The sequence below is a fragment of the Anas acuta genome, chromosome 9 (assembly GCF_963932015.1).
Source record: "Anas acuta chromosome 9, bAnaAcu1.1, whole genome shotgun sequence".
In the NCBI taxonomy this organism is placed as follows: domain Eukaryota; kingdom Metazoa; phylum Chordata; class Aves; order Anseriformes; family Anatidae; genus Anas; species Anas acuta.
In genome coordinates, this window is record NC_088987.1 from 1974811 (window position 1) to 2000953 (window position 26143).

The following is a 26143-nucleotide window of genomic DNA, read 5'->3' on the forward strand; positions in this document are numbered from 1 at the left end:
ACAGACTGTTTCATACATAATTTTGTGAGGGGTTGTTCGATAATACAGGCACAGGAGGCAAGTCTGATGGAGAGATGATAAAACAGTGAAAATTAAAAAATAAAATAAAACCCAGAGCTCTGTAAAGAACAAGTGGTTGTGCAGAGAAAGGGCAGATTCTTCACGGGAGCTGGTAGAAAAACAAGAACCCAGTGGAATACAGTTAGCATTTTAAAACAAACACGGAAACCTATGGGTTACACTTTAGGGACAGGTTTTATTCACACTGCTGCTGAGTGGAGAGTTTGTTCAATAAAGTGGCCCAAATCCTGACGAGGGTGAGGCTGAAGAAGGCGCAGCTGCAGATTCCCATCCACCTCAACAGCACTGGCATCGCCTTCAGCTCTCTGCGATGTTTCCTCGGGGTCTGCAAGCTCAGCCTGGCTGCACAGCCCCATACCCTGCCCACATGATGTGCAACGGCACACTTGTGTTTTGGGCTACCAGCTTTAACTACTGATGGGGGTTATTACCATCTCAAATAGCAATAGGATTAATTAGGGGCTTCTCTGGGGGCCTGTAGCTATCTGCTGCTGTGGTTGAAGTGTCCTGCTGGGAGCTCCTGTTCCCCACTGTGTCATTTTCCCTGGTGTGCCCAGGAGCAGATGCTGAGTGTGGCTTGCTGCAGATGGCGGTGGAGGTGGTGGCTTTTCCCCAAACACGGCATTGAAATTGAATCAGAAAAGATGTTATCATGGCTCAAAAAAAACATCAGTATTTTTCTAAATTAGAACTGGTAGGGTGAGCTTTCCCCAGGTGACATTTAATTCACACAAACTATAATGAATCCAAAGTTTGCACACCTGTTACTCCATAACACAAGGTGTCATGCATTAGGTTTGGCTTCGCTCTGATTTTATTAATGAACTCATTAGTAAATAGTAAGCACGGTGGTGAGCCTCACCTGCACCTTGTGAGGCTGCGGCCCTGGGCTTTGATGGAGGAGAACAAGGATGAGACCTTCATGAACACCTTGGTCGAGGTGCTCTGAGCTCTTTGGGTTTTTGACTTAACACCTCTGGACTTGCACTGCTCAGGGTATGGGGTTAAGGGGGGAAGGATGGGGAAGGGGCTGGCGCCATGGTTTGTGCTCTGCCATACGCTGCAGGACCCCAACCTCATGGGGCTAGAGGAGGGCAGCAAAATACCTGCGTCCTGAGGCAGGTGCAGAGCAGAATACCTGCGTGCTGAAATGATGATTTATTTTTTAGCCCGTCACGTAGCGTGTAGTAACAGACTGCCTCTAGGAAAAACCATCGGTGCTGTGATGTGAAAGCTGTCTCTCGCGCTAATCCAGGCTGATCTATATGGATTAACATATTGATTCCAGCCTTAGATAAAGGAGAGCCTCTTGCAGGGGTGAGGGGTGTGAAGAGGTGCGCAGAAATGGCTGGTGCAGAGGTCTTTGTGCGGTTTGCTGAAACTCATCTTGGGCTTTCTTGCATAATCCGGCATTATGTGATTTCATTAAAAAGAAAAGTTGAGTATCTCTGAGGGTGGTTCCTATAATTACCAAATTTCTTTGAAAACTGAGTTAAGAAGCCATCTGGCCTAGGGATTTTATTGACCTGTCACTGGCTAATTATGTTGAAAACTTAATCTTTTATGATTATCATTAATAGCTGCCTGGTGCTTTGACAAAAACTTTTTTGTCTTCAAGTGTTGCCGTCTAAATTTCAAAAAGTAATGAGAGGAATGTTTTTAGGAAATTAGAGGAAATGTCCTCTTCAGAGTGAAATCCAATAGGTTTCATGTATAATTGAGATGCACAGCAGTGAGGAAATGTGGAGGTCTGGTTTTAGAGCCTAGCACGGCTGCCACGTGAAGGGCCTGGACCTGCTGCACTTCCCCATAAAAATATGGGGGCAGTGGGAGTGGGGTGGGTGCTTTCTGTGCCTGGGAGAGGTCCTGCTTCCAGCTTCAGCTCTTGGTGAAGGGAAGCTGCCTACCCAGTGTAGTGGGCTCTGTCCTCAGCCTCCAGGACCCTGCCGGGGTCACCATGGGACAGCTCCACTTCCCTGCTCGCTCCACTGGCGCTGATGGTTTGACATCCCGTGGAGAGTTCCTCCTTACGCTTGCCGTTAATTATGGATGTTGTGCCAGCATTCTGGAGTGTAAGCCAATTAAAATAATTATATTCAGGTGGGCATTAGGGCATATCACTTTTGTTGTAAGGGCTGGCTGTGCTTCCCAAAGCATCTCTGAGCATCTCATGGTGCCAGCACCAGCTCCTTCTCCCCTGAGACCCCCTCTGGGTGGCTCACAGGGGACTTCCCATGGCAGCGTTGTGGATCAGACAGTCTCACCACCAGTTGCTCCTCATACACTGTGATCATTTTGGAGGCACTAGGGGTATGCAGTTGCTGATAACCATCGCTGTAGGCCCGAGGGCTGCTCGACAGGGAAGGCTTCCAGGTCTGGTGCTCCACAAACAGGTGGAGCACGGCAAATTATCATCTTTGGTAAGGATTCTGAGAAAAAAGGTTTCCATCCCACCTAGCCTTAACAAGTATTGAGCAAGGCTGGACTGCACACAGCAGCCCTTTTCCCTGCTCTCCCATTTACCTGGCTCACCATGTAGTGAACGCCTTGCCAAAATCTGACAGACACCTCTATGGAACCGACAATTCATCACAAATAAGTATTGTGCCTATTGTTTGGTAACCCTGTGCTGCCTCATATCCCCTTGTCCAGGCATTCTTCCCCCTTCCCAATCCCCTATTGGGAAGTCTCACGAGTGTTTGAGGTCAAACGGGGCCCAAGCTCTTTCCCTGCATGTCTAAATACACGCGATGCATTCAGAATTCCTCACTGAAATATGGGAAATCCTCAGTTTGCCAGATGCAGAACCAGGTGCTGAGTTCTGGGCTTGTTTTAGGATACACTGGGTTAAAAAAATGTTTACCAATTAATGACCTGTTATCCACTGGAGTCCTTTAATATGGATTGCTATTATCAAAGAAGTGCTATTTTATCTGGGTTTACAGTTAGCCTTCCTCCACTGGCTCCTTAGTGCAGCTAATTTAGCAAAATTGCATTTAAATGAGTCCCTGATGAGAGACCCGGAGTTCACATTTTTCTTTTAATAGACATGTTAGTCTTCCCGCGTGCTGAAATCCCACAAATGGCCCTTCACTCCTCACCAGCGAGGCAGCTATTGTGTGTCAGCCCGCACGCTGTGTGCCTGGCCTCACCCCGGGGAATTGCCCAGCAGTCGTGGCATTTCTTTGAGCTGAAAGACAGCGTTTAAAACTGGGTAATTTATATTTATATAGTGGTTGGTGTCCTTTATCAGAGAAGCCTTTCTTTCAGCAAAGTTCGTTTCAAAAAAAAAAAAAAAAAATAATAATAATTCAATACAAATAAGACTATCTCTCTTCAGGCCAAGGGCTCTGAAAGTTAAATTGTTTAAATCTGGAGGCTTGCTGGGACATCACACAGTCCTGTGAAGTCCCATGGATTCTGTGTGAAATGTTTCTCGCTGCTAAAAGCAGTGGAGCTCCCTGCTGCAGGGCTGCAGCATCCCGGAGCTGCTCCAGGCAGGGCAATTAGTGGCGAGCTAAGGTTTTATGTTGTTTAGACCGATGCAATCTTTTAAATTTTATAAATCAGGAGAGACCGCTTATCTTATTCCCCAGGCACCGCTAACAACTAATTAAAAACCATAATTAACAGGAGTGAAGCCACCAGAAGATGTGAGGCAGAGGGGGGGCTGCTCCCAGCCGCAGGGAAGGGCACCTGGGGGCTCTTCGAGGAGGGGCTAATAAATACAGTCAGCACCGTGACCTCTGTTGGCTGTTTGCTCTCCAGCATGAAGTTTTAGTACCAAAGTAAGACAATTATTTTTTTTCCAGATCGATTTTGGCTCAAAATTCAGCAAGGATGGTGGACTTAGTTCAGAGTGCTATAGCAATAGAGCTGATGGGCTGGTGTTCCTCATGCAGGATAGTTACAGAAGTGTACAGAGATGTCTACTCTCAGTTATTTAAGGGTTTTGTGTCCCAGCAGCAGCCAGAAGCCCTCCAGTAATGCTCCAGTGGCTGCTGCCTATGGGCTTGAGGCTTCAGGTTCCCTTGCAAGGGCCTGGTGCAGGCATTTTAGAGAATTTAACCGGTGTCAGTAGGAACCAGGAGGGCATTTTGAAGTCTTCCATTCATTCTTGGGACTGACAAATGCAGTGTCTGGATTTGATGTAAGCTCTGTGGGAATCAGCAGGGATGGCACTTAAAACGAGCAAGGGCATCTCGCCGAGCGGCCGGCGGGAAGACAAATGCTTGCAGAGCGCTTCCACTTGTTTCCTTGCACAGTGCAAGGGCTTTCAAAATAAATATTTTTGAGATAAATGAGCTTGTAAAACGCATCGCTCACTCAATGTAGCGTTACGCGCTGCTCTGAGAAGCCTCTCAAATGAAAGAGCACCGTAAAGCTTTAGATAGAGCAGGATTCACAAGCAAATCGGAGGGATGGAAGCGTCACTGAAATGGGTCCTGGGCAGGCGACTTAATTATAAATGGCCACTAATAAAAGAGATGGGAATGACAGTGCTGACTTTAAAGAGAAATTACTGCGACTCTATTATTTCTGCTGCTTTTCCTAGCCAGGCTGGGCTTTGCACCATACTGCCCTGAGGCTGCAAGGGGCTTTTGTGCTACAAATGTGTTGGTTTTGCAATGGAGATGTTGAAAAAGTACCATTATTTCAAAAATTGGTTAAACTGTGGTTGAACCAACAAATACGTAGCAAACTGAACCAGCAATAGTGCCATGGGAAATGACTTCTAAATTAGTTGTGGTGTTAGAAGAATAATTAAGCAGTATTTACTTACAATTATATCCAATAACTTTTTAATGCTGTGATTAATTAAATTCTAAGATTTCCTCATAGTCTCTGCATATATTACAGATGGAAATTAATTTTCTCCAGCAACTCATTAAGGTCCTGAAATGCTGTGGATTCCTTTTAATCGGTAATTCTTTGCTTTGCATTGTAAATCTTTACGTGTGCATCAATCAGCCCGAGCTCCCAAACCGAGCCACGGGGAGCTGCAAATTAGGGCTGGAGCTGCTTACCTTTGCTTTTAGAAACTAAATTCTAGCTCTGTGTTACCAGCTGTGGTTTTTCAGAAAATAATGCCCCTTCCTGCTTTAGGCAAGAGAGTCTTTCAGAACATTGGGGTTCAGTAAGCTGAAGGGAGGATGGAGGGGGATTTCATGCCACCAAAATGCAGGCACTGAAGGTAGCTGATGATGGAGATGGGAGCACGCAAAGTCCTTTCCAGGTACTCCCCTCTCCAAAACCTGTATTTGCCAGGTGTTTCTATGTGAAATTGTTTCATTTCAAATTAACCGTTTAATCATAAAAGCTTATTCAAATACACAATACTTCTATTTCATGCATTCATACATGACACAGGAGAAACCTTTTTTCATCCAGGCAAGGCAACCTGAGGCAAAACCTAGGGTTTGAAAGCAACGAGTAGGAGAGTTGGGGCTCTGCATACCAGAAGAGGAGTTTCACTGCATGTGCCCCAGGACAAAGGGTGATCCCCATGGCTGCCAGAGCAGCACCTTCCTCAAACATCCTCCTCCTGTCTGCTGAAATGAATGCCTGACCCCGGGGATGTCTCCGAGAAGCAAAGCTGGATGGTGCGGTAACAGAAGAGGGCATGGAAACCCATGCGTAACACCAGGAAATGATGATGTGCCACGATGACACCGGTGTCTTCTGTGGGTCTCTGTGCACTCTAGGAATCCACATTCTCCAGGCTTAAAATGAAACCTGCAGTTCTGAAAGGAATTGCAGATTCAGACCGATCCCCCGGTGTGGTGCTGCCAAAGCGAGCCAGATGCAGGGCCCTTTTTGTTGGATAAATATGTCTGGAAGCGACTGAGCGCGGGCGGGATGAGAGAACTTCTGCTTAGCAAAATATTTGAATTAGAGAGGCAGTTCAGTAATTGCATTTTTAACTATATTAAAGCCTGTTCCTTGAAACCTGATGAAGGCTGTTGGAGCCGTCCAGTAGCTTTTGTTTGGCTGTGTTATCCAGGAGTTGAAATCACAAACAGATACGGTAATAAGAGATTGCTGAAAATTTTCAGCAAGTGCTTCCTGGCTAATTAGCTCCCCAGAGGGATGGGATTGGAGCGGACAGAGCCAGCTTTGCTCTTCTTTTCCATTGGCATTCTAGGAGTGTGTAGCTGAAAATCTCCAGCCATAGCTGATCTCCATAAAAGATTAATATGCTATTTATAGGATACGTTTTCTTTAGTACACAATAAGCACATTTTAGCCAGCCTTTCAAGGCTTTTAAAACCAGATTACATTGAAAGTCTGCTTGTTAGGTCCTGTGCTGGCTAAAACCATGGAGCAATTCCCCACGTAGCCTTACAGCCTTGGGGAGACGCATCGACACGGGACACGAGTCCACTCTCCTCCTGCTTTCTGGTGGCAGGGACGGACCCCACAGGTCCCCATTCACCAGCAGGGAACCAGGGGCCCAGGAGGAGCTGTAGATCCTGTGGGTGGCCCAGCAAAGCGGGGTGAGATGTGTCCAGCTCCTGCCCGAGGCCTAGAGACTGTGGGCACACGGTGGTCCCTTGGGATTTACAGGGGACAGGGATGCCAGGAAGAGGGAAGGGAGCAGGTTCTGCCTCTGATGGACCTGGTATCTTCATACAAAGAGGTCCTCCTTCCCTGATCGTACCTAGCCTTCTTTAACCTATATGAACTGGCAGTTAACTTTAATATCTGATAAAAATTGGATAATAAAAATCAGATCTTTTTTTCTATTGAGGTATTACTATCTTACAGATAGAGCAATTCAGCTTATTAATTATTTGAAGGCACCCAAAGCTTCTTTCCTTTGAGAAGAAGAAAGTCCTCTTATCCTTTCCTCTGCAATCGTGTCTGGGAAAGATTTTGTACAAGTTGCCACCGTGGGTGCCGTGTAGCTGTGTTTTGCCCAGTTCAGGTCTCATGGGTGGAAGGAGAAGCAACAGGCGACATCAGGTGCCTAAAGATGTTTGGGGCTGGGGCCCAGGGACAAGCTCACTTCCACACGGAGCCCCAGTTGCCCAGGTTTGTCATGGTGGGGCCATGAGGAAGTCACTTGCCTTCTCTGTCCATGTACTGGCACGTGAGGAGGAACTACTTTGTTCTTTCTTTCTTCTTCTGAATTGTTTTTATTTTTTTGTTTCTGTTTCAAAACGCAGAAAGGTGATTATGAACAAAAGCTCAGGAAACTGGTGAAATGCAAATCCTTGTGACAGAGTGCATAATGCTAGGCAAAGCTGTCTTGCCCAGTTTTTGACAGCATGGGAGAAGTGCAAAAGACATTTTCCTTGTTTCTCTCAGTGATATTGCTCTCTGCTTTAGTCATTAGTGAGACTGCTCGGAGCGGGGAGGTGGAGGCTGTCAGTCGGCTGTGAGGGAAGGAAGGGCACTTCGTGAAGGGTCTGGGGGCAGAAATCCAAAGCCCAGGGAAGAAATCTCACATGAAGAATGTGTAACACAGACCTTAACGCAGTTTGAGTCCAAGGTGCTTTGAGTTCTGTCTTTGCTGTGAGGAAAATAATTGTGTGTCCAGCTAAATGACGTGCTGGAGCTGTGAGCTGGGGTGGTGTGGTTGTGGGGGGACACCGGCAAAGATAAGCAATGTGCACAGCGCACTGCCAGGCAGCAAATACAACAGAAACAACAAAAAATAATACTCACATGGCATTAGTTTGGAGCAAAACATGCTTCATCAGCCTGGCAACTTTCATTATCTATTGGTAATGATCTCTCTTTGGTCCCATGGAGACAAAGGAGAAATTAATATATATATATATATATATATATATATATATATATATATAAAACACGTTACACATTTCAGACTTTCAGTGCTATATGTAATTCATACAGACTCCAGATCATGAAAATCGCTTGTGTAGTTAATGCACCCACACCTCTCTGCTGGCACAACACCACGGAGTGTGCAGCCCTGATGGGTTGTGACAGCTTCAGCATCCTCCCCATCGGAAAAGTCCGTGTTTCCTTTCACACACCAAAATAGTTGTCAGAACTAGGCGTGCTAATGCACAAACACTGCAACAGGGAGCAGTGCTGAGGACAGGATATTTGCAAAATATTTCTTCCTCCTGCTCGTCGCGAGGCGGTGCTGGGTTAGCAGGGCTGGAGGTCAGTGCGCATCAGGCACTGCGTGTGGAAAGGCCTCGTGGGGCCTCGCTGTGCCACGGCAGCACAAGGCATCTGCAGAGGCAGGGAGCTGGCAAAATAAGATGTATGATCCTTCCCTTCCCGGGTCTCCCAGGCACCGCTTCCTCTGTGCAATCAGAGCTTTCATCCATCTTTGCAGCCCTGATGCTTTGTCTTAGTTTTGGCTGAGGTTACTTGCAGATGGTGGCGCTGGCTCCTCGGTTGTCGTGTTGGTCGTTAGAGTGGTGCAAATCAATCAGGGCTGAAAGTCCTGCTTTACTCCCAGCATCTGCAAGGTACCCACATGCCTGTGCCCAGGGGAGCAGACAGCCCAGCTACCCTCTCTCAGCTCTGCCCTGTGCTCTGATGGGAGCTGGAGGTGCAACGTTTCCCAGGTTTCAGCCATCCCTTCCTCCCATCGATGCTCCGTACTCATTTCCTGCACTGCGTAGAAAAACCCACGAGACCCATCTTCAAAGTGGAATTTGCCAATGGTTTTAGACAGAGCACCCAGCACCAAACTGGCCGTGGTGGTACATGGACTGTCCAAATCACCGCTTTGGCCACGTGGCTGGACCAAGTGCTTCACATTCTGAAATGCCTGATCATCCCTACCTCGTTAGGCTAATGATGCTATTAGCACCAGCCTATCCACCCGCAGAAGCGCCCTTATTCCCTGGGGAAAAGTGCCCATGGGCAACGCAAGCCAGACAGCAAGCTTTGGGGGAGCTTATCTGGCAGAGATGAGCCCAACGTCGCACCACACTGACATGAAGGATGTCGCTGCTTCTGTGTATCCAAAAATAGGAGGCAAATACTTTGCTCTTTGTCTTTGAGATCTTCTGTTTTCCTCGCTACTGCCTTCTGTGTCACTAATGAATTCATGTTTGTTTGTTACTGTTTGATTTTCTTCCCACAGAGGACTGATTTATTAATAGGAAGAAAACAAGCAATAGAGAATCCCTCCAGTTATTTAGCCTAGCTTGACTTCTTACTCTTCTTTGTTAGCTAAATTAAAGGCAATCCAAATCTACAGGAACCTTACTTCTAATTTTGAGAGCTGTAATTATTAGTAGCTATATTTACCAAGACACTGTCTGAACTTGTAACCAGATTTTAAATTAGTGCATTATCAGTGCAGGGAATAAAAGAAGCTGAATTTGGCTATGCAGTTTAACCCACACTGCGTGGCGCCTCTTTTCCCTTTTCATGCCAAGGAAGTGTTTATTTACAATTTTTTTATGAGTTGACATTCATTTTGCATACATGCCTGCAAAATCTCTAAACACAGCAGGCTGTGCATTCCTGAGACGTTCAGAGGCTGGGGTTCAGAGAGAAACACCAAACTTACCCATTTTCATGAATAATACAGTTTTTTACATTTTCTACAGGTCCAGATGTTCACATCAGGTGATCTTGGTTACCTCTGTCTTATGGAGTCTTCTGACTTGTGTATGAAAAACTTGTGACTAGCAGCATTTCTTGTTATTTCAGCTATGGACTTGGGTGTTCTGGTTTTATTGGCTTAAAAAGCATAAATATTTGGACAAGCTCAGTTTCAATGTGCTGACACTTTTTGCCATGTGCTTGAAAACATGTGAATTATCTTTATAAAATGGATTTTAGCTTCCTGGTACTACTGAAAACCCTGAAAACAAATTTGCTTCAGTGCCTAAACAGCACTATGAACCACTGTGAATCCACCTGGAGACAGAAAAGGAATTTGAGTTACCTCTGTGCCAGATGTAATCACCTTCACAGCAAATAGCTGACGGAATTGCCTGTTTGAAGTTTGTGCTGGCATCCTGGCTTGTAGATATATAATATATAATATGTATATATTATATATATTTGTGTGTGCACGTGCACCTAGCATGCTGGTTAATTCCTGATCCAGCATTGTTCCTGGATGAGCACTATAAAACGAGCTGAGCTGCAACCTGCACATCTTTGCAGAACGATTAGAGCAGGATCCAGACCCATCTGTAAATCCGAGTTTCCCTTCATTTCCATGGCTATACGTCTCTGAATGACAGCGAATTCATTCCTGCGCTGGAGAGTTGCCAGAAGTTTCTCATCTCGCTGTCTGTGGGCTGCTCGCTTGCTCGCGCTCTGGCTCTTTTTTTTTTTTTTTCTTTGAGGTTTTCTGATGCCTATAGAGTGAGCTCAACTCCAAGGTTTGCAGCTTCGCTCTCGTCTGCTATTCTGTACAAGCCAGCCTGGGCGCTGCTACAGTCGGGAGTACTGCGTGAACGTCAGATTTCTCTCTCATTTCCCTGCAGGTGACTCAGAAACTTCACAATGCGTCTGGTAATGTATTTCATTTTCTAAATAAATACCGAAGCATTTCTCTTGTGCAGCTTTGTGAGCTTTCGCATAGACGAGTTTCCTTAGAACTAATTAAATGAAGCGATGTCGGGGGGTGGCGGATGCCTACTGGGACATGGATGCTGTTTGTTTTACTTGCCAGCCGGAGATGTACAGACAGATTTCCTCGAGGAATCTTAAATCAAGCAGCACTTTTTCCTTTAGATAAGGTGGCTTGCACAAATACAGATTAGCAGATGCAGTTCATAACGTGCACGGAGCTGCAGTAAGTTTATGAGGGAAACTGAAATTTAAGACTGTATTATGTTGTAAGCTCAGAAATGAGAGCATCATCTTCATGTGATAACGATTTATAACGGTGCTCGGAAAAATGCCGGGGGTTTTGGAGGGCAGTGGTCATGCTGCTGTTGCAGAATTCCTCTAGGTTTAACTGCCCTTTTATTTTTGCTCTGCAATTATTGGAAAAAAATGTGGCTATGGTTCATGGGGTAACCCTACAGGGCTTTTAAGCCTCGGTATTCAGCAGGCATTTCAGCTATTCTAACTACGAGCCCTGGAATAGTAAGCAGATCAATGTAGGGCTCCTGTAGCCCAGAGTTCAGCTGTTTGTCAACATGTAAAACCTCACGGATTTTGCCGTGTGCAGTACAGACAGACTGCTGGATTCGTATGAAGTCATCCAGGAAACGCTGCGCGGACCAATCCTGGCTATGACAGTGGTCAAAGAAATGAAGTAATTAATCTTTGATTGATTTTTTTTTTTTTTTGGCATTCCTAAGACAGTAGTTGTAATAGGCAAAGATTTATTTCAAGGGGGCTAGTTTATGCATTTAGCATCAGAGCTCTTTTTAGATCAGATTCTGGTTTTCTTCCTTTAGCAATACTTCCCCCAAGACCGGCTTACACCTGGTGCAAAACTATACATCATTTCACTACAATGCAGAAATAGCCCATGAGGCTTTTTCATTTTCTCCTCTCTACAAGCAGACCACTTAAATGTTGTATGCATCATTAAAAAGCTATCCATCAGAATGCAATGCATGGAAACGAATACATGTAAACACCACAGGGTAACAAATAAAACAAGGTGCTATTAACTCTGCAGAGAGATAGTAGATGGAGAGATTTCTGAGACAACCCATCGGAGTTAAAGCTGCCTGTGGGTAGTAGCACAGGCATTTCATCGCGGGGCCCGGAGGCAGCAGGTGAGGCTGCATCCTGCCTGGGGGCCACCTCCCCGCGTGGCATCCTCTGCTCCTCGTAATTCAGTGGGAAAGGAGGAGGAGGAGGAGGTTTAGCATGTTCGTATTGATGTATCTGACATGGCACAGAAGATATGGCTCTTAGCTCTAGTGTGGGTGGATGTAAATAAGCAAATATTGAATTATAATCCCTACAAAGCTAAAATTAATCTGAGCTTTTATGTTTTCCAGGACAACTTGTCAGACAATGTAAACTAATTTGCCAAATTGCACAGGAAAAAAGAATGCATTAGGAATATCTAATTTACCTGAAGCTGAATATATTTTGATTCCCTTTATTGCCTGCTTCAAGTTTTTCAGCCTTTTGATAGGCTTGATGAGCTCTATAGGCAGTCTTACAAATGACAAAAGTACATAAATAATTTACCTTAGTAGCAAGATGCTGGAATTCACTTGATGTTCACAAAGCAACACTGTAAAGCCTCAAATATGGTGCCAAATACTTTTTTTGCCTGCTTGCACTATGCATTTTAAAGTACAGATGTTATATGTGACCCTCACTTGTTTTAAAGCCCTACCCTCCTAAAACTCCAGGCTTATGTCACTTAAGGGTCCTGCGGGTTCTTACTTCTGTGGTTCATGGATTCATGTAACCTTAGTAAGTCCCAGGGGACAATCTATAAACCCATGGGTTAGATCCTCTCTTTGTGTTTAAAAGTTTGTGTGGACCTGAAACACAGAACTGTGGCCAAATTCAAGGAAAATGTGTGTGTACTTGCAGCAATTTCCCTCGATGCCAAGGGAAACAAAAGGCACTGTTTGTTGGTGTGCTCTCTGAAGGTGACGTCGTATTGTTTCAAAATGCCTGTAGCTGCCACACAGACCTGCAGCAGAGCCTACACTTCCCTGTAAAAGCAGCATTCAACATGTGGAGAGCTTGGGCTGTAGCTGGCAGCGGTGTGTGTGGCAGTGGAGCAGAGCAGTGCATCCCCGGGGCCCTGCCTGATGCTGCCCACCACCACCATCATCTCCTGGCCTTGTCTGAGAGCCCCTAAGGGCTCAGTGCCCACCTGAAGGCAGCTTCATATGTTTTTATCCAAGTTCAAATATGCTCCTGTGCAACAGGTTTGCACGGCCGGACATAATGTTCACGTTTCTCACAGAACAACGCTGTCAGGAGTTTAACCGGGCTTTGGCTGGGGGACAGATGAGGTGGGCCCTGCTGCCTCTGAATCCGGCAGAGGTTACATGTGGGGACGTTTTCTCTTGGTATGGTTGGATTCTTCAAAGCAATGCTAGGGGAGAGACCTGCTGGGCAGGAGCAATGATGAGGTCCCTTCTACATCTCTGTAAGAAAGACAGAGTTAATTGGACGTAGAGGATACTTCATTTAGAGGTATGTCAGGTAAGTGAACGCAGACGTAACCTAAACCAGTGCTCAGGAAAGCTGTGAGCAGTGATAAAATGGCGTTGGTGGAACCAGGCTAACGTGATGTGGTTTGTACGGAGGAGCCAAAATGGGCCATTAAATCAGACTGGCCCATCTAGACAGAGCTGTTGGGAGGCAAAAGGGAGAGAAGTTCCCAGCCGTGGGCCCAAGTGGTTTGTGCCCCATGTGTACAGACACCCTGAAGCAGCAGGCCTCAAGGTGGTGTGGCTGCCTTTGGAGACGGTGTTTCTCTTTCAGCATCCACCTCAGCTGCAGGCAGTCCTCCTGCCAGCAACTACAGCTCAGAGGAGCTGGTTTTTGGGAAGACACAGAGTGAAATACATACAGCTTAGCTAAACAGGGAAGGGCAGGGAACAAAAACCACTCAGCAGTCTGAAACTGTTCAGTTTTTGAGGAAGGGAGAAGAATTATTTATCATATTATGAAGAGACATAATGAAAAAGATGATAAAGGCATAGTTATGCTGAACAGAGGAAAACTTTCCTGCTGTAGGGTCTTTTTTTATGGTATGCAAAACACCCTCTGCAGGGAGGCAAATGAAACTTTACTGCCTTAGCACTGAAAAAGAGCTGTGACAAGCTCTGTCCCCGAATGAATGTGGCACATATTGGATCAGGCAACTCAACTCATTTTTTAAATCTCTATTACCATTCCACGGCAAAAGAAATTTGTAGTAAAACCTGAAGTTATTTTCAGAATTCAATGAAGTGTTTAAATAGGGCTATTAAATTATAAGTGTTTAAAACACCTATAAAATGTAGGCGTTCAACAGAACTGTTAAATGCAAAGCGTAGCTGAGGTGCATTTCAACACCAGCAATGCCATCCAACCTTCCGGGTAAGAAATCAGACTGATAAAATCAGGAGTACATGGCGAAGTTCTCCAGTAATTCTCACACAGGTCAGCAAATATTGTATTTGGATGTGGAGATCCATGCAATCAGCCCTCCATGCCCAACTTTAACTGACAGATCTGAACACAGCTGAGTTACTTAAATGTGGACGTGTTCCCAGGAAAGTGCTCCCAAGCCTTCTGCCTGTCCGAGGGGTGGCCACATGGTTGCCAGTCACTTCAGGGAGTTACCAGAATGTATTTGTGCAAACACTTTGTATGACCAGCACAAGTCACAGCAGTGTGAGCCCACCACTCCCCCCAGGAAGAGATTGTGCTGAACTTTCTCCTAGACAAACAGCACAGGAGCAAGAGGAAGCCAAACCCATCCAGTGTATCAAAGCAAGGTTTAGTTTTGCAGCAATCCTGACTTCACCTCCCAAGGGTTTATGAAATACCCTCCCCTACCTCAGTGCATGGAGCCAGAACTAAGTGAGATTTTTGTTGTAATCACTGCTGCTGTACCTGCCCTGGCTGTAACGAGCCCCAGCTGGGCTGCAGGAACCTGGCAGTGGGGTGGGACCTGCTGCTGCTTCCTTCCCTGCCTGGCCCCTGGTGAGAGCTGGTGGCTCCAGGAGCTGGGCTGGGCAGCTTTCTCCTGCTGCTGCTGGATGCTGAGGGTGTCCTTTGTCTTCTGTGTTGTTGTTGCAGCACCAGAGTAGAGGTGGGGGAAAAAGAGGTAAGAACTCGCTCTTGGTGGGGCTGGGGGAGCTGCACTGCATTGCTGGGGAGGGGGTCTCCTGTTTCTTCCAGTTTGTACCTTAAAATGTGTCTGGGCAAAGGAGAGAAGATGAGTGCTTTTTTCCAGCACTCCCTGCCTGTGTGGGTCCAAGGACTTGGTGTGCTCCTGCATTTACCCCATGGCTCTCTGGCGAGCAGCCTTCCTCCCCAGGCTGCGGTGGGAACGGGAAAAGTGTTGAGGTTGGGCAGGACCTGCCCAGGCAAACCAGAGAGCTGAAGCAGTTGATTTGGTTCCCTCTGTAGCTCCAGGGCAAGCTCTTTTTCAGTTCTTGCACCAAAGATGTGCTTGGTAGTGCTGTGCCTTGCAGAAAGCTGCAGGGGTTACCTGCAGTCAACTTAATTGCAGATAAACTAATACTTTTTGTAAGCTGCTCTGCAGTAATGTTTGAGTGAGATATGATATGGTGTAGCACTGTAAAGCCTGATATTAATTTTTAATAATCTTTGGATATGCTTTTGATGGATGCCCTCTGTAGAATATTAGTCCTTGTCCTTCAAAGCCCCAGCTTTCCTGCTGGATAAGCTGTACCGAAGCATACGTCCTGTTCCAGGTGCTTGCAATCAGCTCATACTTGTTAGGAAGTAAATGGCAAGGGCTGTGCGGCTCATGTGCAGAGGCATCTGTGGTTACAGCTGGTCAGGATGGAGGCTTCTGGTTATTGAAAACAGAAGTTGTTCCTAGTCTGATAGGAGTGTTTTGATAAGCTCCTCAGGAAAAGTAAAATCAGTTCATAAGAGACTGAAAGATACTTTTTTCTTTTAAGGATATTTTTTTCCTTTTGTAGCCTTTTCTGTACTTGTTTTGCTAGCTAGACCACAAACACCTTTATACAATAATAAATGATAAAATATGTCCAAAAATGCAGATTCATCCAACTGTTAGCTCTCAGAATGACCAGAGATGAAGAAAATCTTTTTGGAATGACTGTTCCCTCCTCCCTTCCCCCAACAAGTTCTGCTGTACGCTCACCCACATTAGTGAGCCCTAAGTCTGGTATGTTAATTTGGTGCATCTTGCTTATTCTTGATGAGCATGAAACAAATTAGGGCATGTTAACATCTACTGCAGCGCTGCCTCAGGTTGCCTCTTGGCAGATATCCCTGCATCAATTTCTGCCGCACCGAAGGTAGCTGAGATTGATCTTTCTCTTGCCATCCTGGGCATAATCCCAGAAACATTAGGCTTGGAAATCTTTCAGCAGAAATGACTGGTGATTACGCTCGCTGCCTGCCAATGCAGCCCTCAACAGGAAGTGGCGAGGGTGACGGTCACACCTCGACAAATGGCCTGGTGGTCTGAATTCGTGTAGGTTTGGAAACAGGTTATTTGTGTGCGTGCAGCAAGCCCAGCAGCTCCTGTGGTTTCCATTTCTCATCAGTGCGCTGTTCTCTGGGTTGATCACTTCTGAAATAACCAGCATTGACCACTGCTGAACAACCAACAGCTGCTGCGGTGGCACCTGAGCACCAGTCAGGCCCTCCTGTGGAGGGGCTCGGGGGCTGACCGCTTGGCTTTCTGCTGGTCGCACAACCTGGGACATTGCAGGCTTTACTATTTAACCCAGGAAAGAAATCACTGTCATAAAATATCAAGGAAAAAAAAATCTTGAAAATCTTGAATGTTGGCTCAGTGGTAATACACGGTGGTGGTGCATCATAAGGTGTAAAGCAGTGAAAGATAATGAAGGCGATTTTCTTTGTGGGCTGTTCCCATTACCAACCTGTTGGTACCCACTGCGAGTATGAGGGTGTGCCTGTGTCGCCAGCTGTAGGGCTTCTCTTCCCCTTTTTGTTCTCGTGTCCTTCTCCAGGACGAAGCTGCAGCTGCAAAGGTCACCAGCCGTCAGACGCTACGAGTCAGCGTTGTTATCCTTGGAAGAAAATTGCATCACTTAAGCTAATTACCAAATGGCATTTCTCCTCTGAAAAATTGCATACCTGGGCTCTCTAGGAACACGGAGTGCAAAGCTTTGAAAGCGAAGTCATTCCGAAGGCTTTTTGAGCAATGAGATTTTGTTAACCCGCTTCCCAAGGCACAATCGAGTGTAGCTGAATAATGGCCCTACAGGCGCGACCTTCCCTCACGAACGCCAGCCCTCGCGCATTTAGTATTTCATTAAGCAGGTTTGTGCAGCAGCTAATGTAAAGTCATTGCTCAAGGAGGCGCTGAAGTTGCTGCCTGGGAGGGTGAGCTAATCTCTGCTCCCACTTTCAGGCTGGGGGGGGCCTGTGGGAGCTGACGGGCAAAGCAGCCTCCCTTACATTTCTCAGCCTCGTGGAAAGCAATAAATTAAAATGTTTGGGTTTCAGGGGCAGTTTTGCAGAGGTTGTTGGGAGTGCTGGATGCTCTGCAGGTGCCTGTCAGAGGTGTCAGGAGGAGCAACTTTTGGTGCTTGTGTGTTAGCGTTGTTTTATGATTTATTTTTTTTTCCTTTCTTTGAGAGGTTGGGTGAAAGGACTGCTCACCATTTCACATGTCCCAGCATTCATATCTCACATAAATTCTTGCATAAGCCTGGCTGCTCACAGCAGTGGTATAACCCAGTAAAGTTTGGTCCCATTTCTGAGGACTTTCAGGATATTTTAAAGCCGGATCCAAAATTCATAATTTGTCCAATTCTTTCATGTGACACTTCTAATTAGTACATCATTAATAAAATAAAGCTCCCCTTATCAGTTCAAATAAACAAATTTTGAATGCAACAGTAAGTAAGTAAAATAAATAATGTAACCACAGCTCTTATTTTTCAAGCCAGGAGGTTGTTCCCAGGTCTCTGGTGTGAATCTCAAAGGCAGGTTTCAGAGTAGCTTTATGCCATCTCAAAACAAACAAACAAAAAATTGCAGCAAATGATGGAGAGGGAAGCTTGGCTAAAACCACACTCTGCAGATCTGCAGGGCTTTGTGCCTCAGACTTGCTCACAGGGTTGGATTAGATATTGTTGATGTGACTTCTTGCTTCACACTTTTAATGAAAAATATATTTCTGTCCTTTGTTTGCAGAGGACAGCTTACAAACGTGAAGTCCAAAGGCTCAAAAGCCCACAGCCAAATAAAACACCAATATTTACTGCTGGTTAGAATCTTTTTTTTTTTTTTTTTAATTGAGTTTCATGACATTTGGTGTTTTGTTTTATAGGTTTTAAATGATAATATATTGTCTTTGAAGTATCTTGCAAATTACTAAAACTGTATAAGATTGTATAAGTTAATCATAAATTTATAAACTGCCATTTGAAAAACATTGATTTTCTTTTTCTAATATAAAACTGTATCTTCTGTTTTGAGAGATTTCTTCCCATCTCAAATTACTTGAAGGTTAAGGAACGAAGAAATAGAAAGTAAAATTGGAATCTTTTGATGTCAGTTTTCCTCTATTTTTATCTTTCTCCTTGCTCTTTTCTCTCCTTACCATTCCAAGATTTTCATGCAATTACTGAGGACGGCATTTCTCATCCTTAGTTAAAAACGAGCTCACCATCTATTACATTTTATACAACTGCTATATCGTCTAACCATCTAGATTTACCAGATATTAGGTACAGTTTACTGGCAGTGTGCAGTCTTCAGGAGGAAATTAAAAACACACACACAAAAAAAAAAAAAAAAAAAATTTCTCTTATTTTCCTTTTGTTGCATCCCAGGAGTCTGGCTCTTGCTGGAGCTGCAGGCTTGGGGTGCTGCATGGCCATTGTGCAGCCTGTGCCCACTGCTGAGCCCTGCCTCCTCCCAACGAGGAGCTCCAGGCCCGCTGGGTGGGAGCGTGCTTTCTGCTTGCACTTGAACTTGCTGCTTGTGCTGCAGTGAATGCCGGTGTCCTGCCCTGACCGTCACTTACCTACAGTCCCTGTGATGCCCCTTCTGATGGGGGCAGCTCCAGTGTTTCCTCTTGGCAGGAGCAGCTCTCTCCAGAGCTTGGCTATTGCGGTGATCCCCAGGGTGCTGGATCTCTGTGAGGCATCCTGGATCCAATATTCCTGCTGCAGGAGTGTTGCCTTCAGATGCAACAGGCACGTGAGGGATACGGGCTGGTGTAAATCAGACAAGATTTTCAAATAAATCTGATTATATCCTCCAGTTTCTTTTGTGTTTCATTTGTTAACAGTGAGTTTAATCTGGCCTGAAGTTCACTCAATTTCAGTGTTCTTTATGGTCTCCATTAGGTTTGACTGATTGCTGTTACCATCTGCAGATCTTGCCCCGTTGTTCATCCCTTTCTCTATATCAATAATAGAAGTAGTACCATGGATCCTGTGAGACCAAGCTGTGAAAGTTTTGCTCATTTTATTCCTGAATGCTGCACATGTAAGTCCTGATATTCAAGCAGGGAATTCGTTTTCACGCCATCAGCTCAACTACCCCTTAACTACCTCCATTATATTCCTTTATCAGAATATTATTTACATCTATTAAAACCCTACTGGACTATGTTTTTCTAAGCTAGTTTCTTTAAAAGAGAAAAAAAAAAAGAGAGAAAAACATTAACCAGCTACTTTCAGACATATATAGGCACTTTGGATAAAGTTTCCATTAATACTTTAAACCATTTGAATTTAACCTATTTTAAAGTATTTTACATGCTCGTATCTGAATAAATGAACAGTTCTTTAAGCAAGCTTTTGTTTAAGATCAAATCTGCAATTTGGGCTTCTATGGAAATACATTGTTGCAGGATGAGAGTTATTCCAGGTGATTCTGCATTTGCTCTCTGTGGCAAATAGTCTTGATTCTGGTAAAAGGGTACTGGATTTTAGGCATATCTTCTCTCAAGGAATTTATTTTCCTTGAGCAAAAGCTTGTTGTGCGAGCATAATTTGGTACCAGCAGCACTCCTGGAAGGACAAGTTTTGATTTATATGGAAATAAAAGTGGCAGAGCAATGTTATTTCCCGCCTTAGGAAGCATCTCCCCTGCCGTTCTGTCCTCGTGCTGAATGAGGCTGCTCCTGCTGGTTCTTGCTGCAGACACCGAAATGCTCAGAACCCCGATATCCCGGCCCTTCTGTACCAAATCAAATGCTCGAGTTGCTGTGGAGTTGTGCTTCATGTCGGAAACACATGTTATTGTTGCTGTCTGGTCTATGCAATGCTCATCCGGATTTTAGGTGTGTAAATGTGATGCAGAAAATGTGTGGGATCTCACTGTGTAAGAAAGCTTTTTTTTAAAAAAAAAAAAGATATTTTTTTTCTTTAAAAAAAAAAAAAAGTCAAGTGATGAACAGAAACCCAAAAGCTTCTAATTCTCTCTGTTCTCATTGAGGTTAATGCTGATTTTTCTGTTAACCTTCCCAGTAACAGGCTAAGGCAAACACTGAGAGCATTGGAAATTCCCATCAGAGTACTTAATATAACACTAAGAAAGATGTCAGTGTCACAGGAAAAATTAAGTATATCTTTTTTGGAGCTTAATTCTTGTGGTAAATGTGACATCCTGTCATAAATCTCACAGTGGCTGAGTGATCCTCTGGCTTTCTAAGATCCATATGTGACCATCAGGTCTGTCTGGCATTCCCCACCTGTCTTTGTGAGGCTGAAGGCAGGCCATGCGGGTCGGCTCCTCTCCCAGAGATGGAAGTCAGCCTTGCTGCCTGTGTAGACAGCGGGATTTTGCTGCTTAAGTGATTTTCAAAGTTGGTGATTTTCAAATGTAACCCAAATAGCTGAAGCCAACCATCCTCTTGTGTTGCTGTGTCTGGCTCAGAAAGGCTTTTGGATGGCCCACGGTGCCTTTGTTACTGCTTGTTTACCACCTTCACTCCTTGAGGGGGATGCGTGTGCCCCCAAAGCCAGACTGGAGACTTGCTCATGGGGATGGGTGGGTAGCAGAAGCCCTATCTGGCATCAGGATCATGAGGGGAGCAACACTGAGGCCTCAAATTCTGCTTCTGCTCAGGAGAAGCCAGTACGACGTTGCTCTGACCACTTTTTGGTTTGTGTTTCAGCAAACTTTTAGCTTGGTGTCAAACTCCTCATCCCTCTGATCCCAGGAAAATGGGGTCTGCCTGCACACGTAAACAAAAAGCCGCACTGGGTAATGTTAAACTGGGATGTCCAAATTGAAATGTCTGGCTCAGGCATAACAATCGGTCTTAAATTATCCGTTTAAAAACATGCAGCCATCACTTTGCCTGCTGCTAATTGGAAACGATTCTCTGTGGAGGCCTGAGTTAAATGCAGCATCGCAGGAAGCATGTGGACATGAGATACGACTAATTGTAAAGTGATTGTGACTTTGGGCAAACTTATCCTCTTGTGAAGCCTGAAAGAAAGGTAACATCATCTCTTGCTTAGTACGAGGAGCACCAGCAAATTGATGTCACTGAAGCAGGGAATTTAATGGCTGTTCTGCAAATTAAAAGCTACATTCTCCTTACGTTTATGATGTGAAGTAGTGTTCCTGAGTGGAGCGGTGTAATTAAAAGTAAAACAGAGGCCTGAGGATGATGGATGTGACCCGCGGCGCTTGCACGCTGAGAAGTCTGTGTGATTTTTTTCCCAGCAGAAGGTAAATGGGAGATTCATCATCAGGACAGCAAACATATCCAGGCGGGGGTGGGGGATGCAATCGCGTATTGACCTGTCACTCTAAGAAGCCTATGAATATTCTTACACACATTTTAATTTAAAATATTGGTTTTATTGTCAGTCGTGAAACTTCAGGTTCACTTCATAAGCGAAGCGGTGAGTTCAGTGATAGATGTGCCCCGTCAGGCTGGGAGGTGTTCTCTGCGGGAAGATGAAGTGGCCTAAGACACTGAGTGCTAGTGGAGCCTGTCACAACCCCAAAAATAACAGCATTAAGTAATTTAGCATCTTACATTTATAATTGAGTATGACTTAGCCAGTGATCTCTGACAGTGTAAATGGTATTGTACTACAGGAGCTCAAACCAGTGGACAAGATTAATGGTCATATAATGGGAAGAGACGTCTGAAAACACTTCCTTCCTACAGAAATTAAGAAGCATTAATTTAGACATAAAAAGTATAAATGTTTGAAGACATTGGCTTCCTAGGAGTGATAACATGTATAATAACAGCACTTTTCAAGTTTATTACTGTTTTCAGTATCACAGATGGCTGCAAATTGTAGGGCTCTCTCCTATTGTGTCTTTCCCCTCTGCCAAATTAACAAAAGAATGTTAAATCTTGGCTACCCTTAGTATAGTGCATATGTTAACTATGGAAATTGCTTCATTGTGCTGCTAAATTGAAGGAAGCAAGACAAGATGTGGGGAAATGTGTGTGTTTCAGTTGGTACTGGGTATTATTTTGGGATTCAGACTTATGTTCTGCACATAGTGGGGCTCTTTGGCAATGAGTACTTTTGCATTTCATGTTTGCCAGCACATTTCTGTTTTGAGTGCTTTCATGTTTCAGTTGCTACTGGGTATATTTCGGGACAGAAACTTATGTTCTCTATAAACCGGAGCTCTCTAGAAGGTGAATAACTTCATATTTGGCAGTAAGTTCCTGTTTTGAGTGATTTCATCCCAACTGGCCATGCAGACACACATTTTTCTGATCAATGTGTTGCTTTGAATTATAAAGAGGAGATTGCCCTGATCTCAGTCTGGCTTCTGCTGATGGGGGAAGCAGAGTACGAACAAGTCCTGCAGATAAAACAGGGCTATAATATGCTGGAGGTTACGGCTGGCACGGCCCTATTTCACTTGTTGCAGATCTTGGAAAGTGTGTAGGCGAGACAAGGGTCTGCAGACAGATGAAGAGCAATATCCTAGCTAATGGACCTGAATGCTCCAGGGGAATTTTGCCTTCCGAGTTTGTCTCAATGACAGCACTTGTATGAAGGTCACTCCAGTCGTGTGTTTTGGAAATCCCAGTGTGATGTGTGTTTTTCTGGATGCTCGGTTCATGACCCAGGGGTCTGAGGACTCCCAGTTGCATCTCAAGTCTGAAATCCACAGGTACACCTGAATGTTCTCCAGTTCTCCCTCCTTCCCTCCCCAACACAGATGGCTTACCATAAATGAAGGGAAAACTTTGCTCTTGCTCTCACCTTTGAATGACTCTGAGAAAAGGCAATTTCTTCCCCAGAATGGGTAATGAAATGCACTGATGATATTGCGATGAGCATATAGGAAAGATCAGAAAGAAGAGAAATGATTCAGAGCGAGGTTTGAACTGTGTGTTCAAAGATGTTGGTTCCCTCACCAAATAATGAGGAGAAAACAAGCTGTGGAATAGTTTTGTCTGTAATGGAACAAAACAACTTCTTTTCTTCTTTTTTTTTGTGGAATACTTCCTATTTTCAATGACTCCATCCTATGAAATAGGGTGGGGAGGAAGAACTGGGTTCTGTTGTGTAGTTTTGTGTTTTTGTTTTGTGGTTTGTTTTGTTTTTGTTTTTTTTTTTGTTGTTGTTGTTGTTTGTTGTTTTTTTTTTTTAAATCAGGAATGTGTGAGGGGGCTGAGCATTTGGGTTAGGCTACTTAGATTCAGGCATTTAATTTCAATACCTTTTAATTCTGACATTTAGCCTGGCATCAGTTTTGTGCTGTATGTATAAGGTCTGAGAACTTTCAACTTATCCCAGTTTTCCAGGGAGGTGTGCAAGTCACATCTCTGCTAGTTAATTAAAAATATCTCTGGATATTTGTAATTTCTTCCAAATAGACCTGCCTCTGCTATGGGGAAGTGGTTCCTACTTCTCCCTGCCCCTGGGCTCAGAAAAGGAGACCCACATGAGAGTGTCGCCACTTTGCTCTACACTGCTTTAATGTCACTTTTGTGCAGCTTAAGTTGTCCTACTAAAAGTCTGGAATCATGTGTTTAGCACTTCCTTTTTGCTCATTTTAGGCTCAGTGGGAATAATTGCAATAACTTTGTCCACAATTTCTTGCAGAGTGAGCAATTGGGCTTTCTTGCAGCCAGTTGCCTTTAGTGTTCGACAAAACATTTCTGTTTTTACTTATTTTGCACCTAAACCATTGTGAGTTTTGACTTGTCAGTCACAGGGACATTTTCATACCTGTGCCCATGGGTGCATTGCACAAGTCTGAGCAAACACGTTGATCCTGACACAGATCTCCTTTCAAACCCCATCTGCAATGGGAGTCTGACCTCCTGAAGATCCTAATGGCTCTCTGAGATTTTTCTTAGTTTATTTGGAGCTGCAGGAGCATGATTTTCCAAATAAAGACTGAAGTGCTATTCAAAACCTTCCACAAACAGGTTTCAATGACAAAATATTTACAGGGAGGTATATTGCATTTTCTTGAAAGCCAATAAACAGAGCTCTAAATGGTAAAGCTGTTTAAATAATGAAGAATTAATTACGTTTTGGGTTGGGATAGAAGGGAAGAAAATAACCAGTGTTAAACTGTATTCTTTTCAGCCTGCTTGGAACATTACCTAGTTTGTATTTTTGCTTGGGAGGAAATCCAACTGTGTAACCAGAGGATCTCCTTGACCTTCTTGCACCCAAGCAGCCGTGCAGCTATGTCTGCTAATGGAGTTCACTTTAACACGTAACGTTGCTGCTTGGAGCACATTTGGATGTGAATTATGGCCACCAAGAGATCTCCTTCTGATTCAGCTCCTCCGCCTGCAGAGCTGCCCTGTGTGCTCCCCGAGGCCACCTGCGATCCATCCCCACGCCTGGGCACCGCCGAGACCTCGGGGAGAGCAGCATGGGGAGCTGGAAGGAAAACCTGTGGTGTGTTGTCATGTAATTTATGCTAGTAAGCAGATTTAAATTATGTAAATTACTGTCTGCACTGAATCTGCCATCTGGAAAAAGTTATGCATACAAAAATCTGTCGGGGCAACGCAAGGGACAGAGTATCATTGGGAAGGGAGAGGGTTTGATGAAACAAAACCAACCTGCTCCAGGAAAATTTATTCACCTGCTACAGTCCAGTGGTAAAGCTATTCTTCTGTAATAGCCTGTTTAATTTAGTGGGACTGAAACGATTGTTTAAACCTACTTTGCAGTTTGAAGACCTCCTTGTTATCAGGACCAGAGCGATGATGGTTAGCATGCAAAAGAGCAGCAGGGGCCGAGCTGGTGTAGCTGGAGCTGGGGGTGCACAGGGCTGGTCAGTACCAGGAGGGCTGATAGCATAGCTGGGGCAATGAGGGCTGGCTTAAAAATTTGGGGGGAGGGCATGAGGCTGAGGGTGGGTTCTGTGGCCATTCTGTGCATAACAATTCCCTAAAATAAAATAAAATAGAATTACAGGGATAGAAGGCTGCAGCATTTGTTTTCTCCAGGTACATCAGCCATCCTGGTATCTGGAAAGTGAGAGCAGATGCTTTGGGTCAGAAGAATCCAGTCACAAGAGCTCCAATGAGCTGGAGGAGCATGCATCATGGGCTTGCATCACCCAGTGGCATATGTAATACGTTTTCTGGGCAATACATCCCTTTATGAGCAGTTATTGCCTTATCTTCGCTCCCAGCAGGTCCCAGGGTAAGAGCATGGTCCCAGGTATGAGAGCATGTCACAGAAATCAGTGCTGGTGGGGGAATAAGGACTTGTAAGGCCGCCTGCTGAGGGAGAGTTTTTGTTCTTAACATAGGCACAAATAGCAAAGCCTCTTGTTTTTCTCAGCAAACCCACTAATACGTTTCAACCGGGCTACTTTTGTGTGACTTCAGTGTGAGGCAGCAGCAGGCTCTCGGTGATGTGTCATTCATTACAAGAGCAGCACAGCACGTGTATTAGTAATATTCCGTAAAGCAGAGCAGTAATTACAGGATGCTTTGTCAAATTTTATTATCTTCTACTACAAAGTGCGGTGTGCACGGTTACAGGAACTTAGAGAGGCTCCTCCGTGGCTGCACGCCTGTTAGCTCGGTAGGCACGGCGTTTAATTTAAAAAAATAACAGTTGGAGGCTGTCAGCGATGCGCCCATAAAAAGTGCGCCAGCTTCTGCTGCAATGCAGAAGGGAAACAAATGGTTCCCATTTAGACTTGGCATACCGTAACCCTACAGAGCTGGCTTTACCATGATAAACTATTGTCATTGGGTTGTATTCCCACAAGCCATTACCACAGCCTATTTAAAAAGCATAACGCGATCTCATGTATTTCTAATTATTTGGAAGATGAAGGGATAAATGCTTCCTAGCGCTGTTTTTTGCTTACCGCTCTCAAACTTGCAGAGCAGCACTGAGCGCTTTGCTTCGTCCCATTGCCGTTTATTAAACTGCTTTTTAATGAAATGGGTCAGCGATATTTGTGAGACATCGAGCTTTTACCTTGGGCTGCCAAGTCTGTGTTGATAGCTGCGGACGGCCGAGCAGCAGCAGCACTTTTCAGGCAGTGA

At 44.7% G+C, this 26143-nt stretch overlaps 1 protein-coding gene and 1 long non-coding RNA gene across 4 annotated transcripts in view; both read left to right on the forward strand.

Moving 5' to 3' along the window:
• The first annotated feature begins 726 nt into the window (after window positions 1-726).
• Window positions 727-26143, forward strand: part of IQCJ (IQ motif containing J) — a 58574-nt gene continuing 33157 nt past the window's right edge. Inside the window, exons 1-2 of one of the 3 annotated variants that reach the window (XR_011099412.1) lie at window positions 727-1021; window positions 5473-6035. Coding sequence is in view for 2 of the 3 variants with exons in the window: in XM_068692247.1 (XP_068548348.1) it covers window positions 902-1021 (120 nt within the window). In the remaining variant the exon portion in view is untranslated. Of the gene's footprint in view, window positions 1022-5472; window positions 6036-26143 lie in introns of those variants that run through there. The other 2 variants (XM_068692247.1, XM_068692248.1) reach the window with 2 other exon arrangements.
• LOC137861151 (uncharacterized) lies at window positions 14538-18768 on the forward strand. The gene is made up of 2 exons (XR_011099421.1): window positions 14538-14788; window positions 18495-18768. It is a non-coding gene; the product is annotated as an uncharacterized lncRNA (long non-coding RNA).